The sequence below is a fragment of the Tribolium castaneum genome, chromosome 1 (genome assembly GCF_031307605.1).
Source record: "Tribolium castaneum strain GA2 chromosome 1, icTriCast1.1, whole genome shotgun sequence".
NCBI lineage: Eukaryota > Metazoa > Arthropoda > Insecta > Coleoptera > Tenebrionidae > Tribolium > Tribolium castaneum.
The window spans coordinates 35515015-35540205 of record NC_087394.1 but is presented as its reverse complement, the minus strand read 5'-3'; the positions used below and the strand labels follow the sequence as shown (position 1 = coordinate 35540205).

Genomic DNA, 25191 nt, shown 5'->3' with positions numbered 1-25191 from the left:
TAGGCACATCCACAAGGGGGAAACCCACACAACCGAGTCGCCAATTCTGTTACCAGAAATACTGGTTAGTTAATATATTTTTTCTGTTTTATTTGTATTTATTGTCTTGTTTCTTTTTTGCTTGTGTAAATAAAAGCCCAATCTTGTTTTAAAAATTTAATTTAATCACAGAAATAATCACATCATATAACATAAATGAACAAGTTAAAATCACTGTGTTCCAGTATTTTGCAGAGTGAGATACATTTCGCACAATATCAAATCCAAAAGATTATACGCAAGATGTTTGTTGTAATGTGGATGTTGCAATATTTCAAGCAACATTTTTAAGCCTTCATTGACATCCTTGCCAACGATGCATTCTAAATATGACGGTATGGCATTATTTAACAGTGCAAAAGCCCGGTTACGCCTTTCAATTAATTCTTCTTTGGTGGGTGAAGTTCGAGAATGAAAAATTACGTCTGAATATAAATAAATTTTAAAACTGTAATAGTATTTGCAGAAACACACCTTCCAGTAACTGTACCAAATATGTCAAGTTTGAGGGCGACAAACTATGCTTCAATCTCCGTTCAATATAAGCACTGGAAAATGCCTCAACTGCTTCTTGTGCCACGCTACATATGGCGGCATATAATCTTAATAAATAATGTGGCAATTTAAAAACATACTTTACTGCAATAAACAAACATAATAACGATAAAAAACATTTATAAACTTACACAAATAGAAAATACACTGGATCATTCCAATTGGATTAAACGAAGTGTTACAAGACTCTTTGAGATCTTTAAAAGTGGTGCCGAAATTGTCATTGAAAACATGATTTCTGAATGTTTTAGGCATTGGTGTCGTTTTTTCAATCATTTTGGTGCTCACTTCATCACCAATTTCTGCCCATTCAAATTTTCTAAAAGTTCAAACGTTACAACATATTTTCAACGTCAAAGAAATTTAATTAACTTACCCAGACTTTGTTTTTCCCGTTGACAATAAAAACGTGCCCATGAAAGGGTCTAAATGTTGTCCCTTTTCTTTCCTTAATTTGTGAGCAACTGATTGGTAAATATTTCCAAAATCCTGGGCATTTTGCGTACTTGTTGCTATCAAAACTGTGAAGTCTTCTTCCGCTGTTAGAAACGAAAATAACAAATCGCTCCCCCTTAGCAAAGGTTTCTGGAGGAGTTTGGTGAGAAATTCCTCATATTTTTTCATTCGGACTTCGATAGAACTCCCAGCCCTGTAACACAATAAGTTTCCCCCAAATAAACACACTAATTAAGTGTATACTTTCTGGAAGGAAGTGGAGTATCCGAAATTTCATTCTCTCCGTGAAATTCAACAAGCTTTGCTTTAAGCGTGTAAAAGTCCTGATCTTTTCTTAAAACAATCCAGTGTCGTTTAGTAACATCTTCAACAACATCCAGTCTTTGCACATTTATACAAAAACTCACAACTTTGTTATTTGTCTAGAATGTTGCATTCAATTAGTGTTAAAAACTCGCATTTAATTATAACCTGATATGACAAAATCGAGACTCGCCAAGAACTCAAATCACGAAAAATATTTCCGCATTCAGAAATAATAATGTCCTCCACAGCCCCATTTTCAATCCCTTGGGCTTCGGGAGGATGTATGGCGCCTTCTATCGGCTGGGCCACCTTCAAAGCCCCTCTTAGTTTACCAATACCACTACTGATTTTAGCAACAGTGCCTTGACTTGGTGTTTCGTAGTATTTCCTCCTGACCCAAACAAACAATCACAAAATAAAGCTGAAATTAAAACAAACAGAAACACCAAAACTCACCGAGACTTTAATGGTGAGCCAAAGTTAACTAGAGATCTGTTAGATTTGATCAAAGCCGAATTTAAGTTTTAGTAAAAAAGTTACAAATTAAGTAATAAAACTCACCTAGAGGCAGCCCCCTTATTGTAAGCAGCTGTGACTTTCGCACCGCAAATGTAACTATAAAACTGTACAACAATAAAAAATTGTTATTACTATCGGAAGTATGGAGAACTAAATACAAGGGGGCAAAACGAGATACAAAATTTTTTTCTTTTGCCATTTTTTTATTTCATTGCTCTTAAATTTAAATGAAACTAACGATGATTTATTTGTATGTCATGTCGCATCTTAGTATTTAGATATCCCCAAGTAAACACAAAAAGCCCACCAGTTATCAAAGGCAAAATAAAAGCGGAAATTTGCTCACCTCATTACTGTGAAAAAACGACGGACACCACACCTTTTCCAGGACATTGAACGTGTGTTCATATGCCTGATATAATGGTTTGGAGGTTCGTAATTTAGCCACGTTGTACACCCCATCTTTGAGGAGCGAATAATAATTATCAATAATTTCATCAGAACAGCCAATAAAGTTGATCGTGTTTTTGTTCAAATACTCTTTATACAGAGTCAAGGCCTCAGAATGTAACTCTTCAAGTTGTTTTTTCGTCAGGTCCGGAGTGAGCAACTTATTGTTAAATTCATCAACGTCCAAACAAAATTGCAACAGATGTACATGTTCCTCCCGTTTCAAAAACTGCACAAAGGCGTATAACAACTCTGTGTTTCCTTTAATTGTGTTTAAGTCAGTTGCGAATGACGATTTCTGCTGGTTATTTGCGATAAAGTTCTCCAAAAATATCACTTTTTCCGAGCTTTGTTTATGTCTTGTTTGATTTGAGCGATATGTCGCTGCGAGTATTACGAGGGAATTTATTATGTTTGGGTCAGCGAGGACATCCATTAAGGGTAACAGAACCCACCCTGCTAATATTTCACGAATTAAAACTACATAATTCTGGCATTTTAAATACTTGTCGGGTAAAATATGAGGCATAAGAGAGGATGATAAATGTTGGAGGTATTTTAGTTCACATTTTCTGTTCACTGTAGCTGCATGAAGTCTCGTGCCCAAGTACTCAACAATAACATCGTTCAGTCGTGTCTTTTTCAACTTAATTATCTGTTGCATGTACATGTAATCATCGATATGCTTGACAACACAAGGGAGCAGTTTTCTAGATATTACATTTGCATGGTCTAGGTTTAGGAACTGGTTGATAACAGCTGCACTGGCATATTGTAAACAATAACGCAACTCATTTAAAAAGTCGACATCTGAGGTAAATTGCCCGTACCACGATATTACAAACGACTCCAAAATTTTATTATAAAACTGTAAACGTACCACGTTATATCATCATTTTTTTAATATAGAAAGAAACTTACAGTTTCAATCACACAATTGAGTTCTTTGGGAATGTACAAATCCTTCCACGGCGCTACAGCTTTATTCTGCTGGTGCCTCTTACACGATAAATCGTCACAAATGCTGCATGACTGCTTCAGTTTCTTTCTAGACGAATGACTCCCATAACAAAAACTGACCAAACCCGAAAGATAAGCAGAAGCTACGATCTGGTATTTTAAAAAACACCAAGACACCAAACATCCTAATATGTAGCCTCCGTAAATAATAACACCGGCTAAGGAACTAAAAAACTTAAGTAAATAAGTGAATCAAAACTATGCAATTCCAACCTAACAAATACTGTAACAAACGCTGAGAATATCGTTACAGCTAGGGCCGCAAATCGGCTGTATTTGTCGTTAGCGATTAGAGTCACAATGTTAAAAATGTCTTTGTGGATCATTTTGGGGCCACAACATAACCTTATGCTTCGCTGACAGGAGCTGTCATCGTGACATGTGAGGTTAAAACAGACACTAAATCAATGAAATCTCTTTTTTTTTCATTTATATTATGTTAAGAATGCGCCACCACCACATTTTTACAATGGTATTTAAACCAAAACTTGGCCTAGTTTTAGAAAGAGTCAATAAATATTTCGTTGATAATTATAGTTATTTTTGAAACGTGCAGATGGAGTCACAATTCAAAATTATGAAATTGAGCGGTAAAAAAAATGTGAGTGCACAATTTACTAATCAAAACTGTCTTATTTTAGTGAAATAATGTCGCAAAACCTACAATTTAAAAATACCGTGACAAGAGGATTGGCTTATGATTCGCGTCAAATGTTTATTTTTACATTCATTTCAAAAGTCGAAATTGTAGGGGGAATTTTGAGGAAAAGGAAAAAAAGTGCTTCAAATAGTATTTATTTTGTACGTGTTATAGATAGAATACATATTTGTTGGTGTCATTTTATATTAATTGCTAATTATGTTGTCAAAATATTATATTAAGCTTCATATCAATTAATTGTTGTAAATGATATTGACTTTACCTGTATTGTATAATGTTTCACATGATTTTACGAGGCTTTTGTCAGTGAAATGCATTTAGGAATACCTACCTAACTAATTCAATCTATTGCTAAAAAGTGGATTTGTTCCGCTGTGTCTGGTTGTGGGCCTAGGGCATTTACATGTTGTTAATTTTTGCTATTTTTATTTAAATTAATGCCTCGTTTCTTGTCGATGACATATTGTGTTTGTGATACGATAATGGAAGTAAGATTTATTAATGCCGCCATTATGATAAAGTGTATTTTGTGCCATCCCCGACACAAAAATTTGCATCTTCGGAATCGATCTTGTACATCAGAACATAATCAATCAAAATGAAAAACGAAGCTTTGTTATTTTCGTAAATTCTCTTCCCCAGTATTTTGTCGATGATCGGAATTACAAGCGAAATTAACCGGCATTTGTATATTTTTTTGGAAAACAAAGCTTTCAGGCAAACTTTTCCATTAAAAAACATTCTATCGGCAGACGCGATTTGATTCGAGATGATTTTAATAGAGCGAGCGACTTTTTAAGAATTTTTCCGGCCTGGAGGCTCCATCAATAATGCAACACTGAACTCAAGTAACATCCTTAAAGTGGATTTCGTTTTCGCAACACATTACATGATTAATGAATTCATCTTTGCGTCCACGACAGTGCTTAAAAGCGTTCAAAAGACCGTAAAAGTTTCATTTTAAATTAGTATTTCCTTGCCAGAATCGCTCCAAATTAGACGTTTCCGTACCAAATATTTTTTACGATCCCGAAATCGTTTGACCTAGAAGTGAAGTCAGACGCGTAAAATTCGATAACGTGTGATGGACCCCAAACAAGTGTAAACTTAGAAATGCGAGGATTTTCCTCCCGAATTCATTTTTTCCATTCGCAAGTTGTAGGTATTATTGTCATGACGTTAGGACCAACTAAGTGCTCTTCAGCTATGTTAACGTCATCTGCAACGAGCTAATAAATTAAATTAATGTTCGAAATTTGCTACCGTGGATAGGGCATTAATTTATTCTTCAATTGCTGAAACTTTACTTGAGAAATTGTCTTTGTTGGGCTTTTTTGAAGCTCCCTTTGTGTGAAACGAATGGCTGAAATACGGTGTTTGTTACACGAGTCCACAAGATTTCTTGAAAGCTTTGTTCCCTTAGTTAAACCCAACATTTTGCTTTGATTCAGCACAAATCTTTCATGTATTCTAGCCGAACAGCATGTTTTTGTGCAATTAAGGAGATGTAATACAGCGCGGTTACTAACCTATCCTCGAATTTGCTAAAGCTACTTTTGATCTCTCCTTCTAGCGACACGATATCAAAGAAACACGTAAATATAAGCTAAATTGGGAAGGAGCATTGAAACCACATGTAGGTTTTTGACTTTGACGATAATCAAAAGCCAATTTACTTCGATTTCTTGAAGAAAACGAAATGAATACTTATTTCATTACGGTCCATGAAGCTAAATGCAAAAAGTGAAATTTAATTAAACTTCAAAAGGGAATTTGCTATTTTTCAACCAATCAAATGCTAATTTTGGAGACAATTAGATACTTTTTGTTTCAGCTCACTTTACAAGAGCCAGCAGTAAATTTCGTCCTAACAATAAAAACGCTCAAAGAACCAGCTTCACTTGATTTATTATGAGAGTTGTTTTGTGCCGAATCAAAAAGTCTTAAATCACATCTATCGATAATGACGTGAATTGAAGAGTTGAGGTGAGGGTAACAATTTTTCCTGTGTGCTTTATTATGACGAATCAGTCGATCTGTTCACTCCCTTCATGTTTTCAGTTTATTGATCAAATAAATAATGTTTAACACTGAACAACAAAACTCTAGTCTATGCTTAACTTAAATACAAATACATTTCAGCGGAAACATTTTACCTTCCTTTTATATTTTTAACAAGAAATTTAAAAACATCCAGGAAATGCATACCTAAATGAAATTAATATTTTCAGCAAGTATTCACTACCTGTGCTTTTACTTGAATTATCTCTGCTCCTTTTAAACCCTTTATTTTGAAAAATTTTAACAAGAACAAGTATCAAACCTCTACCGTTTGCACTGTTTGATTTTTTTACAAGATAATTTATTTTTGCTCGAATCAAAAGACTTGACAGAAATCACTATAAAACTGATAAGTGTTCGAAAAAACGTAGTTATAAATGTTATTAAACTTTACGCCGCGCAGCTCGCAAATTGTCTGATAAAATTTTAAAAATTGCTAACAATTAGTAACTTTCTGAAGGTGCGATAACGAGTGAAGTTTTGCACCGTATTGTCCAATTGGAATCGTTTAATTTGACAAGTTGTGCAACAAGTCCCGAGGTGTGACCATTTTGCAACATCACATAAAGTTTTATCGCACTGCACCTAAAATGAGCGGAAGTTACAGTGTAATATTTTACCGTTTTGTCCAATTAACGTTTCCTCATGTCGCGATATTTAACTTTGGTGGCGGTGGGAGACCATCTGAGCAACAAGACCGAGCTTTTGCTCAAATACACCGGAATTCACGACTTGGGTGTAGCAAGGTATCCGCTTTTTGTCCCATTCTGGCGTCTCATCTAATTTGACTTAGGTTCGAAAACAACGTCCAAAGCATTATAGTGGATCGAATGGCCTGGATGGTGCACTTTGTCGATACTGAATGTGACGACGACTACGAAATTTTGCGAAGACAAGCTTATGATGAGGTAGGAATTGTGAAAAAGTCTTGATGATAAATCGATGACTTTCAGGCTGATTGCATTCTGCTGTGTTACTCGGTTAAAGTGAAATCGAGTTTTGAGAATGTGTATAAGAAGTGGTGTTTGGAAGTTCGTAAATGTGCCCCTCTTGTCCCTGTCATCTTGATAGGTATCCCAAGTTCTTTAATAACTCCAAGTTAAACAAAAAGTAAACTAATTGTGTTCGTTGCAGGTACCGATATTGAAGCTCGCGCCAACAATAATGGCACAATATCGACTGAACAAGGAGAAAATTTAAAATTACTTATTGGAGCTTACGCCTTTGTGGAATGCTCAATTGAACATTTCCTCGGCATTGACGACATTTTTATCGAGGCCGTGCGGAGCACCTACCACCGAAAGAAATTCTGAAACACTTCCGTCACTTCATTTCCCTATTCTTTATTTTAATCAATCCAAATGTTAAATTTGCTGTCAGCGTTTCAATGGAGAAGGATAACTTAATAAAAATCTGTCAGACAAATAACAAAAATCTCTTTACTGCCTTGCTCTAACAAAGGCTCAACGTAATGGATTTTTTACAAAAGGTATACGCATCGTATTACGTTACGTGCCTTAAGGCCTTCCGTCCTTATTGAATAAATACCGGCGGATTACAAATTTTGTAGCTTTATTTCACGCAGTTGTGTTAAAATAACTCGGTTAGATCCCTGAGCTGTCGGAAATCCCGCCCTTGTTAAGGAAGATGTTAGAATTCTAGCCTTGCACTGCCGAGGATGGAAATTGTAATTATCAATATTAACACGACTAAGAGGAGCGTGAAGGTTATTAGGGGAACCACCGGCAGCAGTTTGGGGTGTTGGTCACGATCCGCCTCTATCGAGTTAACTCAATTCTTTTAACTTCCACCAAGTATTTTAAAGAACTATACAAAAACAAAACAGGACTTTTTACTTTAATAATTAAATATTTCGAGACCTATATTTTATGTATTTAATCCTCTATCCGTTTACACTGTAATTTTTTTTTTCAACTAGAAATATTTATTTTTGCTTTAAAATGTTAAAACCTGTTCATTAGGTAAATAATATATTGTTTATTTAGGTGCGCTAGAGGCTAGACTTTGTTGTACTTAATTAATACGTGTAGTATCTTCAAGGAAAATGGCTTATGGGATCTAGTTAGACCCTCTAGGCTCGGTTTCTGCAACCAAATGTTAAACTTCCTTATCAGTAATCCTGCAACACATCGTTTTTTTTTTGCCACATAAAAAATAACAGTGTCACAATCAAGTTATTATTCTGATTTGTCATTCTGTACCTATTTACTCATTCTTAAAAACTCAAAAAAAATTACATTTGTGTCTTTGTAGTTAGCAAAATTATTTTGTTTGATTTAGTTATTTTCCAACAAGAATCGTTCTTATTGTAAAAAGTATGCACAATTTTAAAAATCTTTCGTGAAATGATAAATATTGGTAAAATAGTAACTGATAAAATTAATTTTTGTTTACATAACATTAATTTTTCTTTCTTGGCTTTCCATTTCCGGGGCTGCTGAAGCACCGACATGCTCGATAATTATCAATGTGCATGTATTTGCAGGAAGGTGTTTACATTCAATTTGCGCAAATAAGCGGCACTAATAATTATTGGTGTCACGTGTCGCAGCTGCGTCTGATGATTATGTGTGTAAGAAATGTCATCAGAAGGTCCGTACCTTTTATATCACGATTTGCATAATGGGGCAATGTTTGTGTATGTTCTGTATAATTTCCGTTAAATATTCATACCTGGCGTCTTGTGCAAGCACCCCTAAAAAAGCGGTTTGATCTTAAAATCCGGTGTAAATATGCAAGACGGCATGCCATCAACTATAAATTATGCATACAAATTTATTTACGAGTCTTTTGAAAAGCGTATTCAAATGCTTTTACACGGCAAAGGGCAAATTTACCATATTTGCTAAACGAATTTGTGATGACGTTCTTTTAAACGGCCAGGTGTAAAGTCTAAACGTTATTATCGACAATTTGCATAATGTGCGAGGGTCGTTATTCCAGCGAAGATGGTCCAGTAATGGATCATAACTAAATAAATAATCTCGTTAATCTCACAATCATCAGTCCTCTTGTCGGGAACAGACGTTGTTTATTTATACTTTATCTTCCAAATAAACTGATGGAAATGCCATTATAACTACCCCCGTGATGACATCGGCCGCGCTTGATTGATTACTGACACAAGTTTTTAAACCTTGATCGATGCGAATTCTCATTATGTTTAACAGAACTCATTGTGATGGACGGTTTGGAATGACATCGATATTAGTTTCATGAAACGGGAAAAACGCACTTTTTCAGACAGTTTGGACCAAGTTTTAAACAATGGCTTAATCGTACGCTTAAAACGAAATCAAGAAGAAAAATTCGACTCAAGTTATCGCCTTTCATTGCGTCTATATAGCACTGTAATGCCCATTTAAAACCAAGAGATAAAAAAACTTTACTAATAAATATTTTAAAAGTTTGCAGGCTTTGTAACTTTAAATAGCATTTTTTCAGTAGCTTTGAAGCTATATCGTGTTTTGAAAAGGTAACCAAATTGTTTTCTGTTCCTTGTAAATAAACATATTTTTGTAAAATTACTCCCATGAAATATTAATTTGTATTTAAACTTGCACCGGAAATTGTCTGTTTGTCCGGTCTAACTCCATGAACCTGCCCGTAAATAGTTAAAAAATCAATAAGCCTACACTTTGTTTTGTGTTTACAAATTCTGGCCAAACGTAATAAAAATAAACCATCAAAATGTCGATAGAAATACATACACTACAAAAATGTAAAAATAAGTAAGAGCTAGTTATTTGTTTAACATTTCAAGTTTTTCTCTTCGCGGTTTTTATACGTTTTTAGACGTTTAGTCTTCGCAAACCTACATCAGAATTAATCTATTTATTTTATTTTGTCATAGATAATTAAACACAAAATGTAAATCATGTGACAACATTTGAAGGATGAAATGTTAAAGTTTGCTGTATCGAGTAAATAACAATTTGAAATGAACTCCCATAATTTTATTTTTTACATACGTTGATTTTACATTTTGCATGTGGAGTCTGGCTATGCTGTTCGGTATTACATGAAAAAATAGTCACCAGACCACACGAAAAAAATCCCATGCCTGGTTAAATATTCACTGAACCGGAACATGAGTCGTTTGTTTAAATAAAGTTTTGGTGTTACGTGTAAAATGATTTCCATTGTTTTATTTATTTGACTATCTCTAATGATGCATTGTTTGCGACATTGTCAGCGAATGAAACGTGGTATTTTTCATTTTGCTCGTCAAATTGTTTTTGTAAAATTAAACTTTTAATAAAGTTTGAATATAGGTGGATAGATTAGATAGTGTGTACCTAACCATTGTCAAAGGATATTCCAATTTTGATTAAAGCAATTTAAAACCTCATCAATACTTACCGTAAAGAGCAAAAAACAAAGTGTAATAACACCTCATATTGACGAGGCTTGCTATATGGTTAGGGCTAACACATTTTTAAATATGTAGTAAAGTGGGGTTTAAAATGCTCCCAGAGTTGTTTAGCAAAGCATGATATTTATTTTTTAAATGTATCTCAGATTTATTTTTACGTATCTTTCGCGGTTTGCGATTGAAGTTTTTGTAAAATGTTCACGTCTCAACTAGCCATAAATTTCCAAGATTGGTGGAGAATAATATAACAGTCCATTTAAATCCCCAACCTTGACTTTCCCAAGCAATTTACTTGCTTTTTGCAAAAAGTGGGTGCTCCAAATTGATGTATTATTTCTTGCATAAAAAGTTTGAAGCTGCTTTAATAAAACTAATCAAATTCATCGAGTCCTGGAACTTTATTACGAAGATTTTTCATTGAGTTCAAAGTTACTGACACAGATATTTAAACGGGTCATTCGAAAATAAAACATCGACGCTTTATTCATCTCTGGTGATCCCAATCTGTTTGTTTGACCCCGCCTCGGCCTTTTTGCTCCACCAGTCCATTTTTCACAAGCCTCTATTGCATCGGAGGTGATGAAGTCAAGCCGATAAATTCATGTTATGGTCGAGGCGTTTTCATCTTTTTTTAAGAAAATCCATTCCGGGGGTTTAATTCCGCTCTCGGCGAGCTAGTTGTTATTTATAGTTTGTCAATATTAAAATAAATTGATTTTCGGTGTAATTACTGCGCGAATGGGCGATTCTTTGGGAATATCGACTTGGGGGAAATGACTTTTTTGTGTTGGAGCGATCGCCTTAGGAGTTTTTAATTAGGGCTTTCCACGTTCTATAATTCTGCGAGCGGACGTTTTGCTGGTATCATTATTTTTCTTATTAGGTTTCATACCAGCAATTAATAATGGAAATGTCATGTTATTAAACATCATTATGACAGGAATCTCTTTATTACGTCGTTGATATCGGCGGTGCCGCGGGCGTCACAAGTTTCGCTGACGCTAATGAATTACAAGGAAATGATACAAACTTCCAAGTCTCTTCTTTTTCTTCTCTCCAACAGCACTACACCCTGACTGCTGTCGCAGATTCAGGTGGCGGCATCGTAAAAATCCGCAAAGAATGTCCGGATTGCAATCGAATAGCATCAGTGCTAATAAATTCCCAAATGTAGGCGAAAGACATAATCTACTCAAATAAAGAGTTCGTCGACTTCGAATAAGCTCGCTGTGCGATGTTTTACGAGAGCGAGCTTTCCGAAGCTTTTTAATGGAGTGAATTTGGGTTTGGGCGAAGTTGTGCCTGGACTATTACCATTATAGTAAAAATGACAGCAGCATGGCGAAATTGTCTTCCAATTTGGGGTTTGAATATGCGGAAACCACATGCTTAACCCTCATCATCTCCTTAACGAGATGGGAGATTATTGCCTATAAATAAGCAAGGAGAGCTACCTCTAACGAGCAAGAACAGCTGCTTAACGGTTTATTAATGTGCTTATGCAAATCTTAGGTGGAGGTCAACATCAGCCAAACTTTCAGTTTTAAAGTCGTAAAGCTTTCACTGGATTTTATTGCCACTATTAATGGGGAACGAAAAAATCTTTCAATTTGGAAGCATTATTTGTTTTAATTTTTGGCAAAACTAACAATCTGTCTGCGAGTTGGTGTAACTTTAAGTTAGGAGTTCCGTATTTAACACGAAAACTTATATTTTGTCTAGAAAAGTTTTATCAGTTTAGTAGATTTCAAGTTTCTTTCGTTTATTTTTGGTGTTTATTAGCCCAAGCTTTTACTGATAAGTGATAACACTTTACATGTACATATCTTGTGTTGCTGAAAAATTACTACTCCTCTTTATTTTGCAAACGGAATGACCTGACCTGACACTGAACGGTTCCGGTTACAATGCCATTTTTAGTTCTTCACTAAAAAATTTATAACTCGAAAACTAAAAGTCGTAGAGCAAAATGGTTTATTTTATTGAATTCTGCGGCTCATTTTGCGTAAGATAACAGCATTTTTACAACACTAGCTAATTTGAAAACTTATTTAGAAGCTTATTTTAACTAGTTTAAAAATGGTGGATGCGCCGGGTTATTTATTAAAAAATTCATAACTCAAAAACTAAAAGTTGTAAAGCAAAACGGTTTGTTCCAGTGACTTTTGCGACTTATTGTACGTATTATACTCATTTAAAAAAAATAAGTTTCAAAATAAAAAAAAATATTTTTTTAAACTTGTTCTAGCAAAGTTTTATGGACTTTTCGTTTGTCAATTTTTGTCGAGATTTTGGTCCACTGGTCAATTAATCTCACTTTTAATTGCAATTAATTAAACCGACCCTGAAATATAAAAATATTGATATCCTTATTCCCACATAACACATTCTGTGAAAAGATGTGAAAATAAAACAGAAAATTTAACGAGACGAAACCTGATGCTCTTTTACATTTTCTACGCTTCCTCTACACGAGTAGCTGTTAATATTTGAAATTCATTACTGTAACTACATTTATATTATATTCGATGTTTGTTATTACATTAATAAAATGGTTTCAGGTAATATTATTAGTATAGTAGTAGAGAATAATAAATAAAACTTGTACAGGTTGCACATTTACTCTGGTTTTGGAAAAGTTTAGCAATAATATCTACCTAGCGGATAGAAGTTTGAACGTAATGTAAAAATGGTTAAACTTTTTGTGATATTGACTAATACTTGCGAGTTCGTAAATATTATTAGATTATAGTTATTGAACTTTGAAAAGAGCAGCAAATTCATTTTGAAGTTTCTATCAGCTTCTAGACTATGGAGCGTAGATTTTTGTCAGCAGCAGTCAATATTTCATAATAGGTGAACCTGTTCTTGAGCTATCTGTTAAAATCTCGTTAGATTATGACAATGATCCTGTCACAAAAGCAACAGAGACCTAGTATAAATTCATTGGCTTACAATACAATGTAAGGCAGACGTCTACAAAGTAAATTTTGCAATGCTAATCTGGAGAAGACGCCCATTGTCGTTCCCCATCTAACCGACAAGCGCTTCATTGAAAAGTTGAAAATTGCATTCGATGTGTACGCTTAAAGTTCCAATAACTTTTTCTAATCACACTTTTAATCAATTGAATTTGTGGCCGAGGCGCCCTTCGAACAAAAGTTCAAGAAGTGTCAGAAGTGCGGCAATTTTTTGTCGTGGAACTTGCCCCAAGTCGTGAAGGTGATAAAGCGAGTTCGGCAATCAAGTGTTTATATTCGTTTAGCACTAACAAGGTCCAAGGTGGGCACGTGGTGGAATAATTATCTGAAAGCGTCAAAACTTAAAGGGCCGAGCCAAATTCATCTAACGTCCCAGTTTAACGAGCAAACTACGAACGATTCTAGGAGTTGTTGCTCGAACAAACTTGGTCGGAGCCAACCGACCATCAAAGGGCTGAAAATTGCGGAAAATTCCCATTGCGGCGTGATCAGGATTCAGGATAAATTAATGAGAGTTTTCTTAAAAATTTCAAGGAGCGGCGGATTCTTTGTATGGGCAAAAGCATGGGATAATTATTACACGGCGACCTGAATTCTTGCAAGTAATTTGTTACCTTGGTTTCTTGATTAATCTCAGTAGAGAGCGATTACTAAACAAAGCAATTACTAACTTCATTTAGAATTAAGTTTTAATGAAAGCAAATTACTTTCTTGTCAATTAATAGAGCCGCATGGAAACGACATCGACAGTGAATATGCCATAGAAATATAAACAAAAACTTGCTTTCTTTCGCCCTCTTTTTGAATTTTTAATTGCTTCCCCTTTCATACTTTTCTATCTTTGAAAAACAATCGTGCAAAATTTGCGAGGTTTCAGTCGAAGGTTTCAGCATCGGGACAACATCGAGACCTGGTTTTTCAGTGGAAATGTCATTCCCAACGTTAATAAACATTTCAGCTCTTTGTTAGAGTTAAATTGAATTTTTCTATAGCTCGCAACCCCCGAAAAAACTGACTTCTTATTTCGGAGTCATTCGACGTGCTCGAATAGACTCCAAATGATGGGATTAAATGAAGAAATTAATTTTTATCAAATTAGATTACTTTTGTTGACCTAAGTATTAAATGGAATTTAATGGCACGTAATTGATGCGCTTTTCACAGAGGATAAAAATCCCTCATCAAAGGAGATTATTTCCAAAGTTCCAAGAAGAGAATTTCTAATAAGTCGCAGAGTGTAAACTGACGCGTCGCGCACCAACTCCTATTTTCACTGTCAGAAAGGAAAAACGCTAGGCCAATTTTCACAAAGCTACAATAAAATTTTCGTCGCTTAAATTCTGACACTTGTTCTCGCCAATTCAATTTGCGCCTCCATATCAAAAATTTCGAACTACTTATCCGAATGCTTTCCTGATTTTCCGTTTATCACTTTGCAACGTTTATGTGCGCACATTTGTATCAGCAACCTTATCATAACACAATATTCACAGCAGTGACAGTTCAATCCTTGTAATCTCCTCTCGCACATCGTAAGCTGACGTTGAAGAATGGAAAGTTTAAACAAGATGCATGAAAGTGCATCTAAAATGGGTGTTAGCCTGGGGATTGATGCGACTGACACATTTTCGCAAACCGAAAACCCGAAAAGAGAATGGAAAAACGAATTTCTCTCACTTGTATTAAAATGTATAGCGCATTGTAAACAATAAATAAGAGACAGGGCCCCATGTGGCTTTGAATATGATGAATGTTTTACCTTCATATCCGGAGGAGAACCTTAATAGTATTTACTCCAAAATAGAAGGGTAAATAACGAACTGTTTACACTTTTGGTAATATCCTACAGGTGTATGGAATTCATGGAAATTTTTATTTTTCATTTAGTTTTTACGTCGCTGATTTTTCTCCAACTAAAGCTGCTGAATAAAATCAAACAGATTAGAATTTTAAATCACGCTTGGAGTTTTATCAAGCAGCAGTTTAATGAAACTCTTTGTGTCGATGGAATTCATCATTAGGAAAAGAAAGTGCTGCTTTTTTGCTCTTATTAAATCAGAGCTTCCCTTTATTAGGCGCAAATAACGGAAGCAACGCGAAAGTACTACACTCTTTTTAATTACCAATCGTACTTTGGTTTGATTAAATTAGTAATTAGTTAATTACACAAGAACATACTGTTTTTCTTTAATAAATTCGACAATTTTCGTTTTTTTATGGTTTAGAAATCGTAAATTTTTTTTATTAGTGTATTAGTAAATTTTCTACTTGATACAGATGGTTATCCCCCACAAAACTTTAATAATGTCTTTATATTTGAGATACAAGTCCGGCAATTATTTTTCCTTCGTTATGGGGTTGTGGCTAATTTTGTGAAATTTTCAGGAGTGTAATCCTTGCATTTTGGCGTATATATCATGACGCCCTAAACGATTTATCATAGGCGCTTCGGCTTACTAACATAACCGCACTATTGACACGCAATTTATATTATTTAATGCAAATAGCAGGAAAGTAATTGCTCCCAAGAGGCATTTTATGTGTGTTTTGACGTTGCTTTATGACTGTCATTATAGTAATTTCGAACAAAGCTCAAATGTGATTCGCTTTTTAATTAATGTTGACCTTGCAATTAAGGCGCTTTTTTCCCGTCATTAATTACTCAAGATATCGGGCATTAGCAAAACAAAAAAAGTTTTTACGTTTAAATGATTAGATTAATCGGGTAAGCCCCGGTGGAATTAATTGACGGTTGGAAGGTCGGAGTCGCATAAAATTCCGCTTTGCTTGTTCGTTTGTGCAATTTATTCGGATTTTTTGATTTATTGTCTATCGTCCAGAGTACATACAAAACACGGTTCTTATGCAAACAAAGAGATGGAAGTTGTAGGAAATCAAAGCTCGTTTGATCAGGCAACCTTTATGAATTCCAAATAATTCAATTACGGCGTAGAATCAATGACATAAAAAATAAAACATGAGCGGAGCTTTTTTGACGATATCATCCCGCACAGAAAATTACTCGACCTCCTTGAGTGCTGTGCTAACAAAACCGTCGTCGGCCTCCTCGAGTGCTTAATGCAAGACCAACCACAAACGCAAACACTGATCTAATTATGAATATGGATAACCTATGACGATGTTGAAGCGTCATTTTTACCTCCTTCCTGCATTATAAAATTAAATAGCGTGCAATAAAAACGCCACTTGACTGAGCCTAGTTTACTGAGCTGAAATGGTTTATGTAAATACGTTTCGCGCATATAAATGGGATTTAATCTGCAAGTAACAAACATGAGTTTGCAAAGCGTTTCCTGCATGCACGATATTAACATTCAAAAAGTTATTTCGGCGATGTGTGTGTACAACACATGATACAGCAGCACTGCACTGAAACTAAATTATTTGCCAGCTTAAAAGCACTAAATTGAAAAAACCAACTGACACTGTATAAACACTTTATTCGTTACGTATTCATGCAAGAATTGTACTGGGGGTTGAAAGTTTCGGGATTAACGCAACTATGGTTATACACTTGGGCTTGATGTTGTTTGTGTTCCTCTTCACTCGCAAATCTCGCCCTTCTAGGCCACGTTATCCCCCTTACACTTAACTTAATCGATTTACAAAGAAAAACACTGGAACCACACACTCTGAAGGTGACAGTTCGCACACACGAAACTTTCGCACATGTCTCATATTGAATCCAATTAACTGCAAGCAGAGGCAGATATTAATCAAAAACTGAGAGATTTTGTCAAAAATAACCAGAATTACAACAACTAAACACTTTTCTTGCTAAACTGAGCAAAAAATACACAATATACTTAGTCAGCTCAGCTCAGATAGTAACTTTGAAAATGAAATGATTATACTTACCGGTTTTACGGTTTTATAGGGACGTTTTTAATTAAAAAACCTAACTATTTCACGAAAATTTATCAAAAATAAGCTAAAAAAATAGCTGACTAAGCTAGAAACTCTCTCGCAAATTTTTGTAAAAAATTATTTAATAAATCGTCCAACTGGATCAAATTTTTCGTGTGATTTTAATAAAAATGTAATAAAATTTAATATTTACTAAAAATAATAAACGAAAGATAATTTTGTTTTTCCAAAACCAGAAACGTAATTATTTTGCGACTTTTTGCCAAAAATAATCCGAAAAGTCACGAATTGGATCAAATTGGTGTTTGTCTGGCTATTTAAATTAAATGAATTGCATTATCTTTACTTTAAGGGTACACCCCGTTGTTAATTGTTTAAGTTTGTCTTAAAATTTATTTTCATTTTTTATTAATTGTTCGCTGTCAATTTGGTGCTAAGGAAAATGCTCGCTTACTTCAAGCAACCTCGATAAGTTTGCCCCAGCTTCTGCAGAGCTTTGAGAAGAAACCCTAATTAGTTTCTTGGTTGTGAGTGATTATCGTCATCAATTATTTCACTAGTTAATAGAAATTACCAATTTCTAATGTATAAAACCTTTTTTTATCCACCCCTAAAAATTGTCAAGATCCGTTCCTGTCTGCAAGTGACATGTTTTCAGTAACAAATAAAAAAACTAGGACTAGGATGCGAAGTTTGTGTCTGTGTTTGTAATAAATAAACGTAACGTAACGTAATCCCGGTCTGTTTATAAAAAAGCTTCTGTCGAAAGAAATGTTTCATATTTCGAGAGCGATTCGCTTGCGTCAACTTCCATCACTGTTCGCCACACGCCACTCAAGTAAACATCTTTAAAATTGAATATGTGTCAAGTCCCACATTGTTACATATGCAGTTGCGTATGTGTCGTTTATTTACTGCTGAATTTTTTCGAGACACTGACTCGTGACAACTTTTTTAAGCGCTCGCTGAAGATGTGACTTATCTGAGGAACGATGTTTGATAAATATTGATTCCCGGAAAGAGGGAAACGTGTGGTTTATGATTATCTCTAAAATTGCTTCAACAAGTCGATGCCTACATTTTCAATTTACGACTTTACAATTTCACACATCGTCAAATACCAATTTTATGACAAGTCGTTTAGCATTCAATTTTTCCTACCAGCCCGGTCTTGTTTCCATTTATCTTCGAGCACACAGACTTCTGAAAGTCAAGGTTAATATACAGGGCGTTCAGTCTAAATTCCACATTAGAAGTAGTGGGAAATTTGTATACAACCATAATGTCTTAGGTCCCGCGAAAGTTATTTTTATTGAGCAGAACTTAACGGATTATGTAAGTATCAACTTTCAGATGAATATTATAACTTCAGTACTTCTAATGTGGTGTTTAGGCGGAACATTCTGTATATTTTTATTCGGCTTTTCGCAAATTAAATCCGAAGCAATGTTGGTCGATCATTTAGACAGATGAGGCCAAATTGAAGTGTAAACTTAGTTAAAGTATTTGCATCTGATGTGTGCAACAGCTGGACCATTCTCTTGAAAAAATAAATGGATTTCCTTTCAACGATTTCTATGTATTTTGAGGCGTGACTAATCCTTAGTTTTTGACCTAAAGACCAAAATTTATTTCAGACAATATTTATTAATAAAAATATTTAGAATTTCTTCAGTTGAAAACCTCTTTGTTCAATATTCATGATTCTATCAACTTTGTAAAGAAATAAATAAATTGGTGGGAGTACGATGTAGACCTTTATTGTAGCAAAATAGAACTTTTATGTATCGGAAACAGCCACACTTTTGTCAATATTTTACATTTAACTGGCGGGCGACTGAAATTTACGCGTATGTTTCAATGATATTGCCGGTTTTATCGTTTCTCACTTTCGAGGTAACTCAAAGTTTTGTTGAAAAAGTAAAAGGTTAATTAGTTGTCAGTTAACTTTACATTTTCAATTATAACACATAAAATTGGTTTTGTGTTTGATATGCAGACACAAAACGGTTCCTATCCAGTTTTGCTCAAATTCAATATTTAAAAATTACTGTGCTGGGATGTTAGGCAATGCGAAGTTATTTTTATTTGCTACGTTTGTATCTGGAAAACAAGCACCTTGAAAAATATTCCGATATTGAAGCCACCTACAGTGAAACACACTGATATCAATAAAGTTTTCTGTACCTTTGCGGAACGTAATTGAAAACGATAGTTTCGACTCCCTGAAATGTATGCCGGCTGAAAATTAATAATCTAATCAGCAGAGCGAAGTTTTAAGCAAATCCAAGTTTTGAGCTTTAGTAAACTTATTTATCAAGTTTTGGAGAAGGTATTAGTGTCCTTCCAGATTGAATGCATAATTCGCGACTCAAGATTATACATTTTCATTTTCTTTGTTAAAATTATACATTTTTGTCTCATAAATATTCATTCGTTTATTACAGCTTTCGCAGCAGATTACATAAAAATAATAATTTGATGCATCGCGTCTTAACTGCTTAATCTTCAAACAAATGCAAATAACGGAAACACTCCAATAATCGCGCTGCTGAAATTATAATTTTTGGTAAACATGGATTTAATGATTTTAAACAAAACACACAAACAGAATGTACGACTATTAAGGATTATTTCATCCAAAGTTATTCAATCAGGACGGAACAAATTTTGTCCAAACTTTATGGAAGCGCCGGCATTATAGAGATGATTCAAAGGAATTAGGACTTTCGAAAACTACCAGAAACTGCATTCGAAGGATTAGGTTCATGTTACTCGAAATTGGTAGTTTCCTTTTAAATTAATTATTCCCGGGTTTATGAAAATATATATATATCCCTAAGAAGCAAATAACGTCTTGGCAACAATAGGTACTGGTTATTGATTCAAGCAACATAAACAAAACCAAAACGACTGGATCGACTCCGGATTCTCTTAAAATGCATCCGCGATACATTGCTTCAAGGAAATGCAAAACACTTGTCTGAGTGTTTTATTGTTGGGTTTTTACGGTGCTTGTATGCTAAATTATAAGCTTTCAATTGTGCAAGATGAGTAAAAGATTGAAAAAGGCCAGAGGGTTCGGTCAATAATGGAAAAGCTCTTGACTAGTTTCCTGCAACAAAGAACTTACATAATGGATCTTAAAGGAGCAAACCTATAGCTTTCCATTTCTTAAGGCTTCTTGTTCTCATCAAATGAATACCTCTTTGTGCTTTGTTTACTAATCGGAATCTGTGTGTAACGAAAATACTTTTAATTCTACAACAGACGGGATTTGATTGGAAAACTTCGAATTAATGCAATACCGTCCAAGTGGATAACTTTTTTGTTAAGTGGAAAACTTTAGGGTCAACCGAAGCAAATTTTTTATGAATTAACCCCTCACAATAAGTGAAAAATATTCAGCCCAGACAGTACTGAAAAAATTTCATATTAAACCAAACTGATGCTTGCTCGCTAAAATATTCTTGCAGCTATAAAAGTTAAAGTTAACCGTTCGTACCTGTTTTGTACGTGCACTTGTGTCAGGAAACAAAATTAGTTCTTTCGTGGGGTATTCACTGAAGCACTAAGAGAGATGCAATAAAATGAACTTGATCCGTTAAGATCAATTCCTTTTATCAGCAAATTGGTGGATTTTTTGTTAATCTTGTGTCTGGGCCAAGACTCAAATTGTTAAAATAATTCACTTCTAGCAGTGGAGTCTAGCATCAAAAGAAGTGACACATTCGGTACACGTTTAGTAAATGTGTTTGCTTTTTCTCCGTTATCTGTGACCCGATTTCGTTGCCTTTTTTGGTTTCTTGTCGACGAATGTTAACAATGTTATTTACTTCATATGCGAGCGTATTGATTTCTTTTTTATTCCTTCTACGGTTTATTATATGCCAGGATTTGAATTGATGCACCGGATTGTAATTTCCCCACTGCATTCTAAATAAATCTGATAGCATAAATATGGTTATAAGGTCAAATAGCGTTCACTACAATCCTAAAACTTTAACCAGATTTATCGACCAGTGAAGATCAAGCTATTAAACTTTTAAATTGGAGAAGTAGTTTCGTGTCGAAACTGGCGTTAAATATGTTTTACGGGATTTTGAAAAAGTAATCTGTCCCAACGGTAAAAAGTTGGCCAAGTCCAATTTTAATTAGGATAAAACGGAAAACTTCCATTTGGTGCATACAGCATGATGATGATGATGTTCAATAATAATTGAAAATCAATACTTACCTGTATCCATGTTGACGCTTCACTGTATTGTTGAACATTCTAAAATAACACCGAAGTGATCAGTGTCGGATATCCACTTTCCTTCGTTTTTTATTAACAGAGTTGATTCCCAAATTAGTCTGCACAATCCTATTCGCGCGAAATTTATTGTGGGATTCTCTCTAACATTGCCCATAATTTCTCTAGAGCTTACACTCTTAAATTTAAACCAGATTTAGTACAACTTAGTGCTTTATTTCTGGAGATCTTACACAAACCTATAAACTAGGGCGAAATAATCCCTCGTAGTCTGTTTCGGGGAAATTAACTCCACATTCCGTCACATAACGATATTTATTTTAGAAATATATAGTATATACAAAATTAATATAATTATAATACACAGTAGGCTAAGCTTTATCACTAGAGGTGAATATTATGTACACAAAGAACGCCGAATAACACCTTGACACAGAGTTAAATCCAATGTAAATACTTCGAGAAATGTTTGGGAACTTTGAAGATCGCCATCAGTCCAGAGTTGCAATACTGTAGTCGACTGAAACACACCAGAAAGTATTTCAATCATTTATTTGTCTAGTACTTTTGTTATTCAAAAACAAAGAGTTGTTTTGAGTACACAACTAAATATGTTGAGCATCAAGTTAAGTACTAAATTGCGATAAAAGATAAACTGCATTTTGATCAAACAGCAAATCGTACACGGATAAACAAAGTGTTTATCGACAGGTCTTTAACCTGAAAGTACATAATGAGAGACCTTCATACCACGTCTAATAGTAATTAATCTTTTTGCTTCATGTCTCATTGTACCTTATTTTATTGCTACTAATTATTTAATTATATTAAATTTTGGGAAAAAATATTTTTAATCTGCCATTCTCACAAGAGGCAAACCTTATTATGTGAAGAAGGGCTCAATGCATGGCAAAGTTTTGTTTATTGTCTTAAACTAAAAGCTAAAAAAAACCAGTTATTGGCAATATTTTTTTCGATTTATATAACATAAAGAAACATATGTTAAAAAATACACTGGAACTATTTAAATTTATAATTAAATTGGGTGGAATTTTCTCGCATGAATAGCAGTCTACAAAAATTCCACAAAAAACTAGTTTTGATTAATAAAACAATTAAGGAAAATTTTATTTCTTTCCAAAATCATTGAACATCAAATGCGCAAAATATTTTTACTCGTCCTTTAAAAAGCGTCTTTTCGTTTAAAAACGGTGTTTTATGCAAAATTTGTCTATCACAAAATCCTTAAAGTTGGGCACCACCTTTTTAAAACATCCGGTATTATTTGTTTTAAAGTTTTTCATTGATTTAAATTTTATGCAGCTCTGTTTAATAATATTTTCTACGGCTTTAATAAAATGTTTTCATTTAGATAAATAAATATTGAAATTTAATCGAATCTCCTATCACAAAATTTACAATCAAAGTTAATATCTCTGTAAATTTTAACAAAATAATAATATGTTTAATAAAACGAAAAATTTTCAAAAATCCCATTTGTTTTGTTTTATTAAAAAATTAGTAAGAAATCAGTTAAGCTTTTAAGAGTTAATATTTGGGTACAAGGGCGGATCCAGGAAGGAGGGCCAGAGGGCCATTATTAATTTGTTAATAATATAAAAACCTAATGAACAAATGCTTTTTTTTAAATAATCACATTCTTTTTAAAACAATTGACGGCATGAAAATGTTTAAATTAAATTCGAAACGTTGTAATTGTGGCAATAATCGTTCAGTTGTATTGTCACTTCATCCACCTACCTATTACTCTCCAATTTTCATGGAAGCGTCATAAGGAGGCGGCTCCTCCTCCGTAATCAGCCTCAACCTGACGGTCTCGGCCGCCGAGTCGTAAACCGCCCCCGGAACCCCACTGTTAGCATTTGGCACCAGAATATTCTCCACCTCCACACTGTCGGTTTTCAGCGGTGGCGGCGTCGATTTCCTCTCCCTGATAGACGCAGCTCTGTGCACTCCACTCTGCAGGAGCGACTCTTGCTGCGTCTCGTTATTCCCATTGCACGTCCTCTCCGACCTCCAGTTCCCCAGCCGTCCAGGCGGCACCCGCATCGACCCCGAGTCGCAACACGGCAACACTTGCTTAAACTCCTTGCGGAAATTCTCGTTCAGCCAGGCGTACAAGAACGGGTTGTAGCACGTGGAGGACATCGCCAAAGCGTGCACTAGGAAAAAGCTAAGAAGGTAGTACTCCCAGTTGCCGATTTGGTCGTAGAAGTCGTTGATGAGGTTGATCAAGTTGAGGGGGAGCCAGGAGATGAGGAAAATTGCCACCATGGCGATCAGCATCCGGTTAGTTCGTCGTTTGCGTTCGCGGTCGGCTTCCTCCTTGCGAGAGTTTTTCGAGCCTGGTTTGCTCCTTGCACGGTCGTTGAGTTTGATTGAGACGCAAATGTAGCAGAACTTGATGATGAAGAAGGGGAAGATGAACTGCATGGTGGTGGTGAAACCACCGAAGAGCTTGCGCCACTTTTCACTAGGCCAGTTTTCGTCACAGTAGTACTTGACTTTGGTGGTGGTGTCAGTGCTGTTGCCTTGGAAGTACGTCATGTAGATTCCATATGGGAGGGTGACCAGGATCGAGAACACCCAGATGATGACGATGATGAAGATGCAAGTTGAGATCTTCATGCGGGGGTGGAAAGGGTAGATGATGACGAAGAAGCGATCGATGGCTATTGACATCAAAGTAAGGGTTGAAATGTACACACTGGCGCCCTGGGCGTACGACACCAGGTGGCAGATGACGCTCCCGAACACCCATTCGCCCAGGAACGTGTACAGAGGAGTGAAGGGCACAGCGAGGACACACAGCAAAATGTCGGATAGAGCCAAGTTGGTTATGAAGAGGTTGGTTACTGTCTGCATGGCGCGACTTCTAAACACCACGTAACAAACTAAAACGTTGCCGAATATGCCTAACACGAAGATCGTGGTGTACACCATGAAGAAGATGGATTGCACTAGGGGGTTGTGGATGATGTCGTGGGTCGCGTTCACAGATGCTTGGTTCCATTCTTCGTTGGTTGCGGTGCTGTTATTGAAATTCTCCATCACACTTTTTTACTTTAATATCACTTAAATTTTAATGTCCAACATTTTGTTAACGGCAGTCTACTGGTTTACGAACTTTACGCTTCAATCTGCATGTGAAAAAACACTTTCATTAGTGACGCTACCTTCTAACTGCTTGAGTCAATATTTACGATAACAATACATTAGTTTAAAATTGGAAGAAAATAGCTGCGAGATAAATATTACCAATCACACTTAAGAACACCAGTCGATAATTAATGTATTGCTTGTACACAGAGTGTGTCAAATAGGTAATTTTTTCAAACTCGTTTTTCGGACAAAAGTCCAAAATAATTTAGTCACGAAGAGAAACAGAACTTTTAATTCAGGCTTCTGTTCAGGTAAACATACTAAAGTCCCCAGTCCGACGAGATATACCTAGAGGGCAGATAAAATCGTATGATTTTTTTCATTTCAAAGCGGCTTGATTAAAATAATGCTTTGCATTTGCAAGGGCTTGTGAACTTTTAGAAGAAGAGAAACACTAATAAATTGACCCTTGATTGAATAA

General features: G+C 35.1%; 3 protein-coding genes and 1 long non-coding RNA gene across 5 annotated transcripts; 2 read left to right on the top strand and 2 right to left on the bottom strand.

Moving 5' to 3' along the window:
- Positions 1 to 143: 143 nt before the first annotated feature.
- Positions 144 to 3694, bottom strand: LOC655037 (sorting nexin-14). Of its 2 annotated transcripts, XM_961533.5 has the most exons (11): positions 3559 to 3694; positions 3247 to 3511; positions 2222 to 3193; positions 1918 to 1979; positions 1813 to 1848; positions 1522 to 1747; positions 1294 to 1472; positions 971 to 1243; positions 726 to 913; positions 514 to 678; positions 144 to 464 (listed from the first exon to the last, which is right to left on the bottom strand). In XM_961533.5, the coding sequence occupies exons 1-11, from the start codon at positions 3669 to 3671 to the stop codon at positions 211 to 213; spliced, it is 2733 nt and encodes a 910-aa protein (XP_966626.3). In that variant the 5' UTR covers positions 3672 to 3694; the 3' UTR covers positions 144 to 210. The 2 variants fall into 2 exon arrangements, with proteins under 2 accessions (XP_966626.3, XP_008190633.2); XM_008192411.3 differs by lacking the exon at positions 1813 to 1848.
- LOC135267943 (uncharacterized) lies at positions 3071 to 4248 on the top strand. Its single transcript, XR_010336375.1, has 3 exons — positions 3071 to 3195; positions 3249 to 3935; positions 3987 to 4248. It is a non-coding gene; the product is annotated as an uncharacterized LOC135267943 (long non-coding RNA).
- A 190-nt stretch (positions 4249 to 4438) lies between these two features.
- Positions 4439 to 7581, top strand: LOC655105 (ras-like GTP-binding protein RhoL). Its single transcript, XM_961616.4, has 4 exons — positions 4439 to 6813; positions 6861 to 6975; positions 7021 to 7138; positions 7202 to 7581. The coding sequence occupies exons 1-4, from the start codon at positions 6713 to 6715 to the stop codon at positions 7378 to 7380; spliced, it is 513 nt and encodes a 170-aa protein (XP_966709.1). The 5' UTR covers positions 4439 to 6712; the 3' UTR covers positions 7381 to 7581.
- Positions 7582 to 21883: 14302 nt separating this feature from the next.
- Positions 21884 to 24659, bottom strand: LOC135265215 (prolactin-releasing peptide receptor-like). Its single transcript, XM_961701.4, has 2 exons — positions 23349 to 24659; positions 21884 to 22107 (listed from the first exon to the last, which is right to left on the bottom strand). Exon 1 carries the CDS (start codon positions 24657 to 24659, stop codon positions 23352 to 23354), a length of 1308 nt encoding a protein of 435 aa, XP_966794.1. The 3' UTR covers positions 21884 to 22107; positions 23349 to 23351.
- Positions 24660 to 25191: the final 532 nt, after the last annotated feature.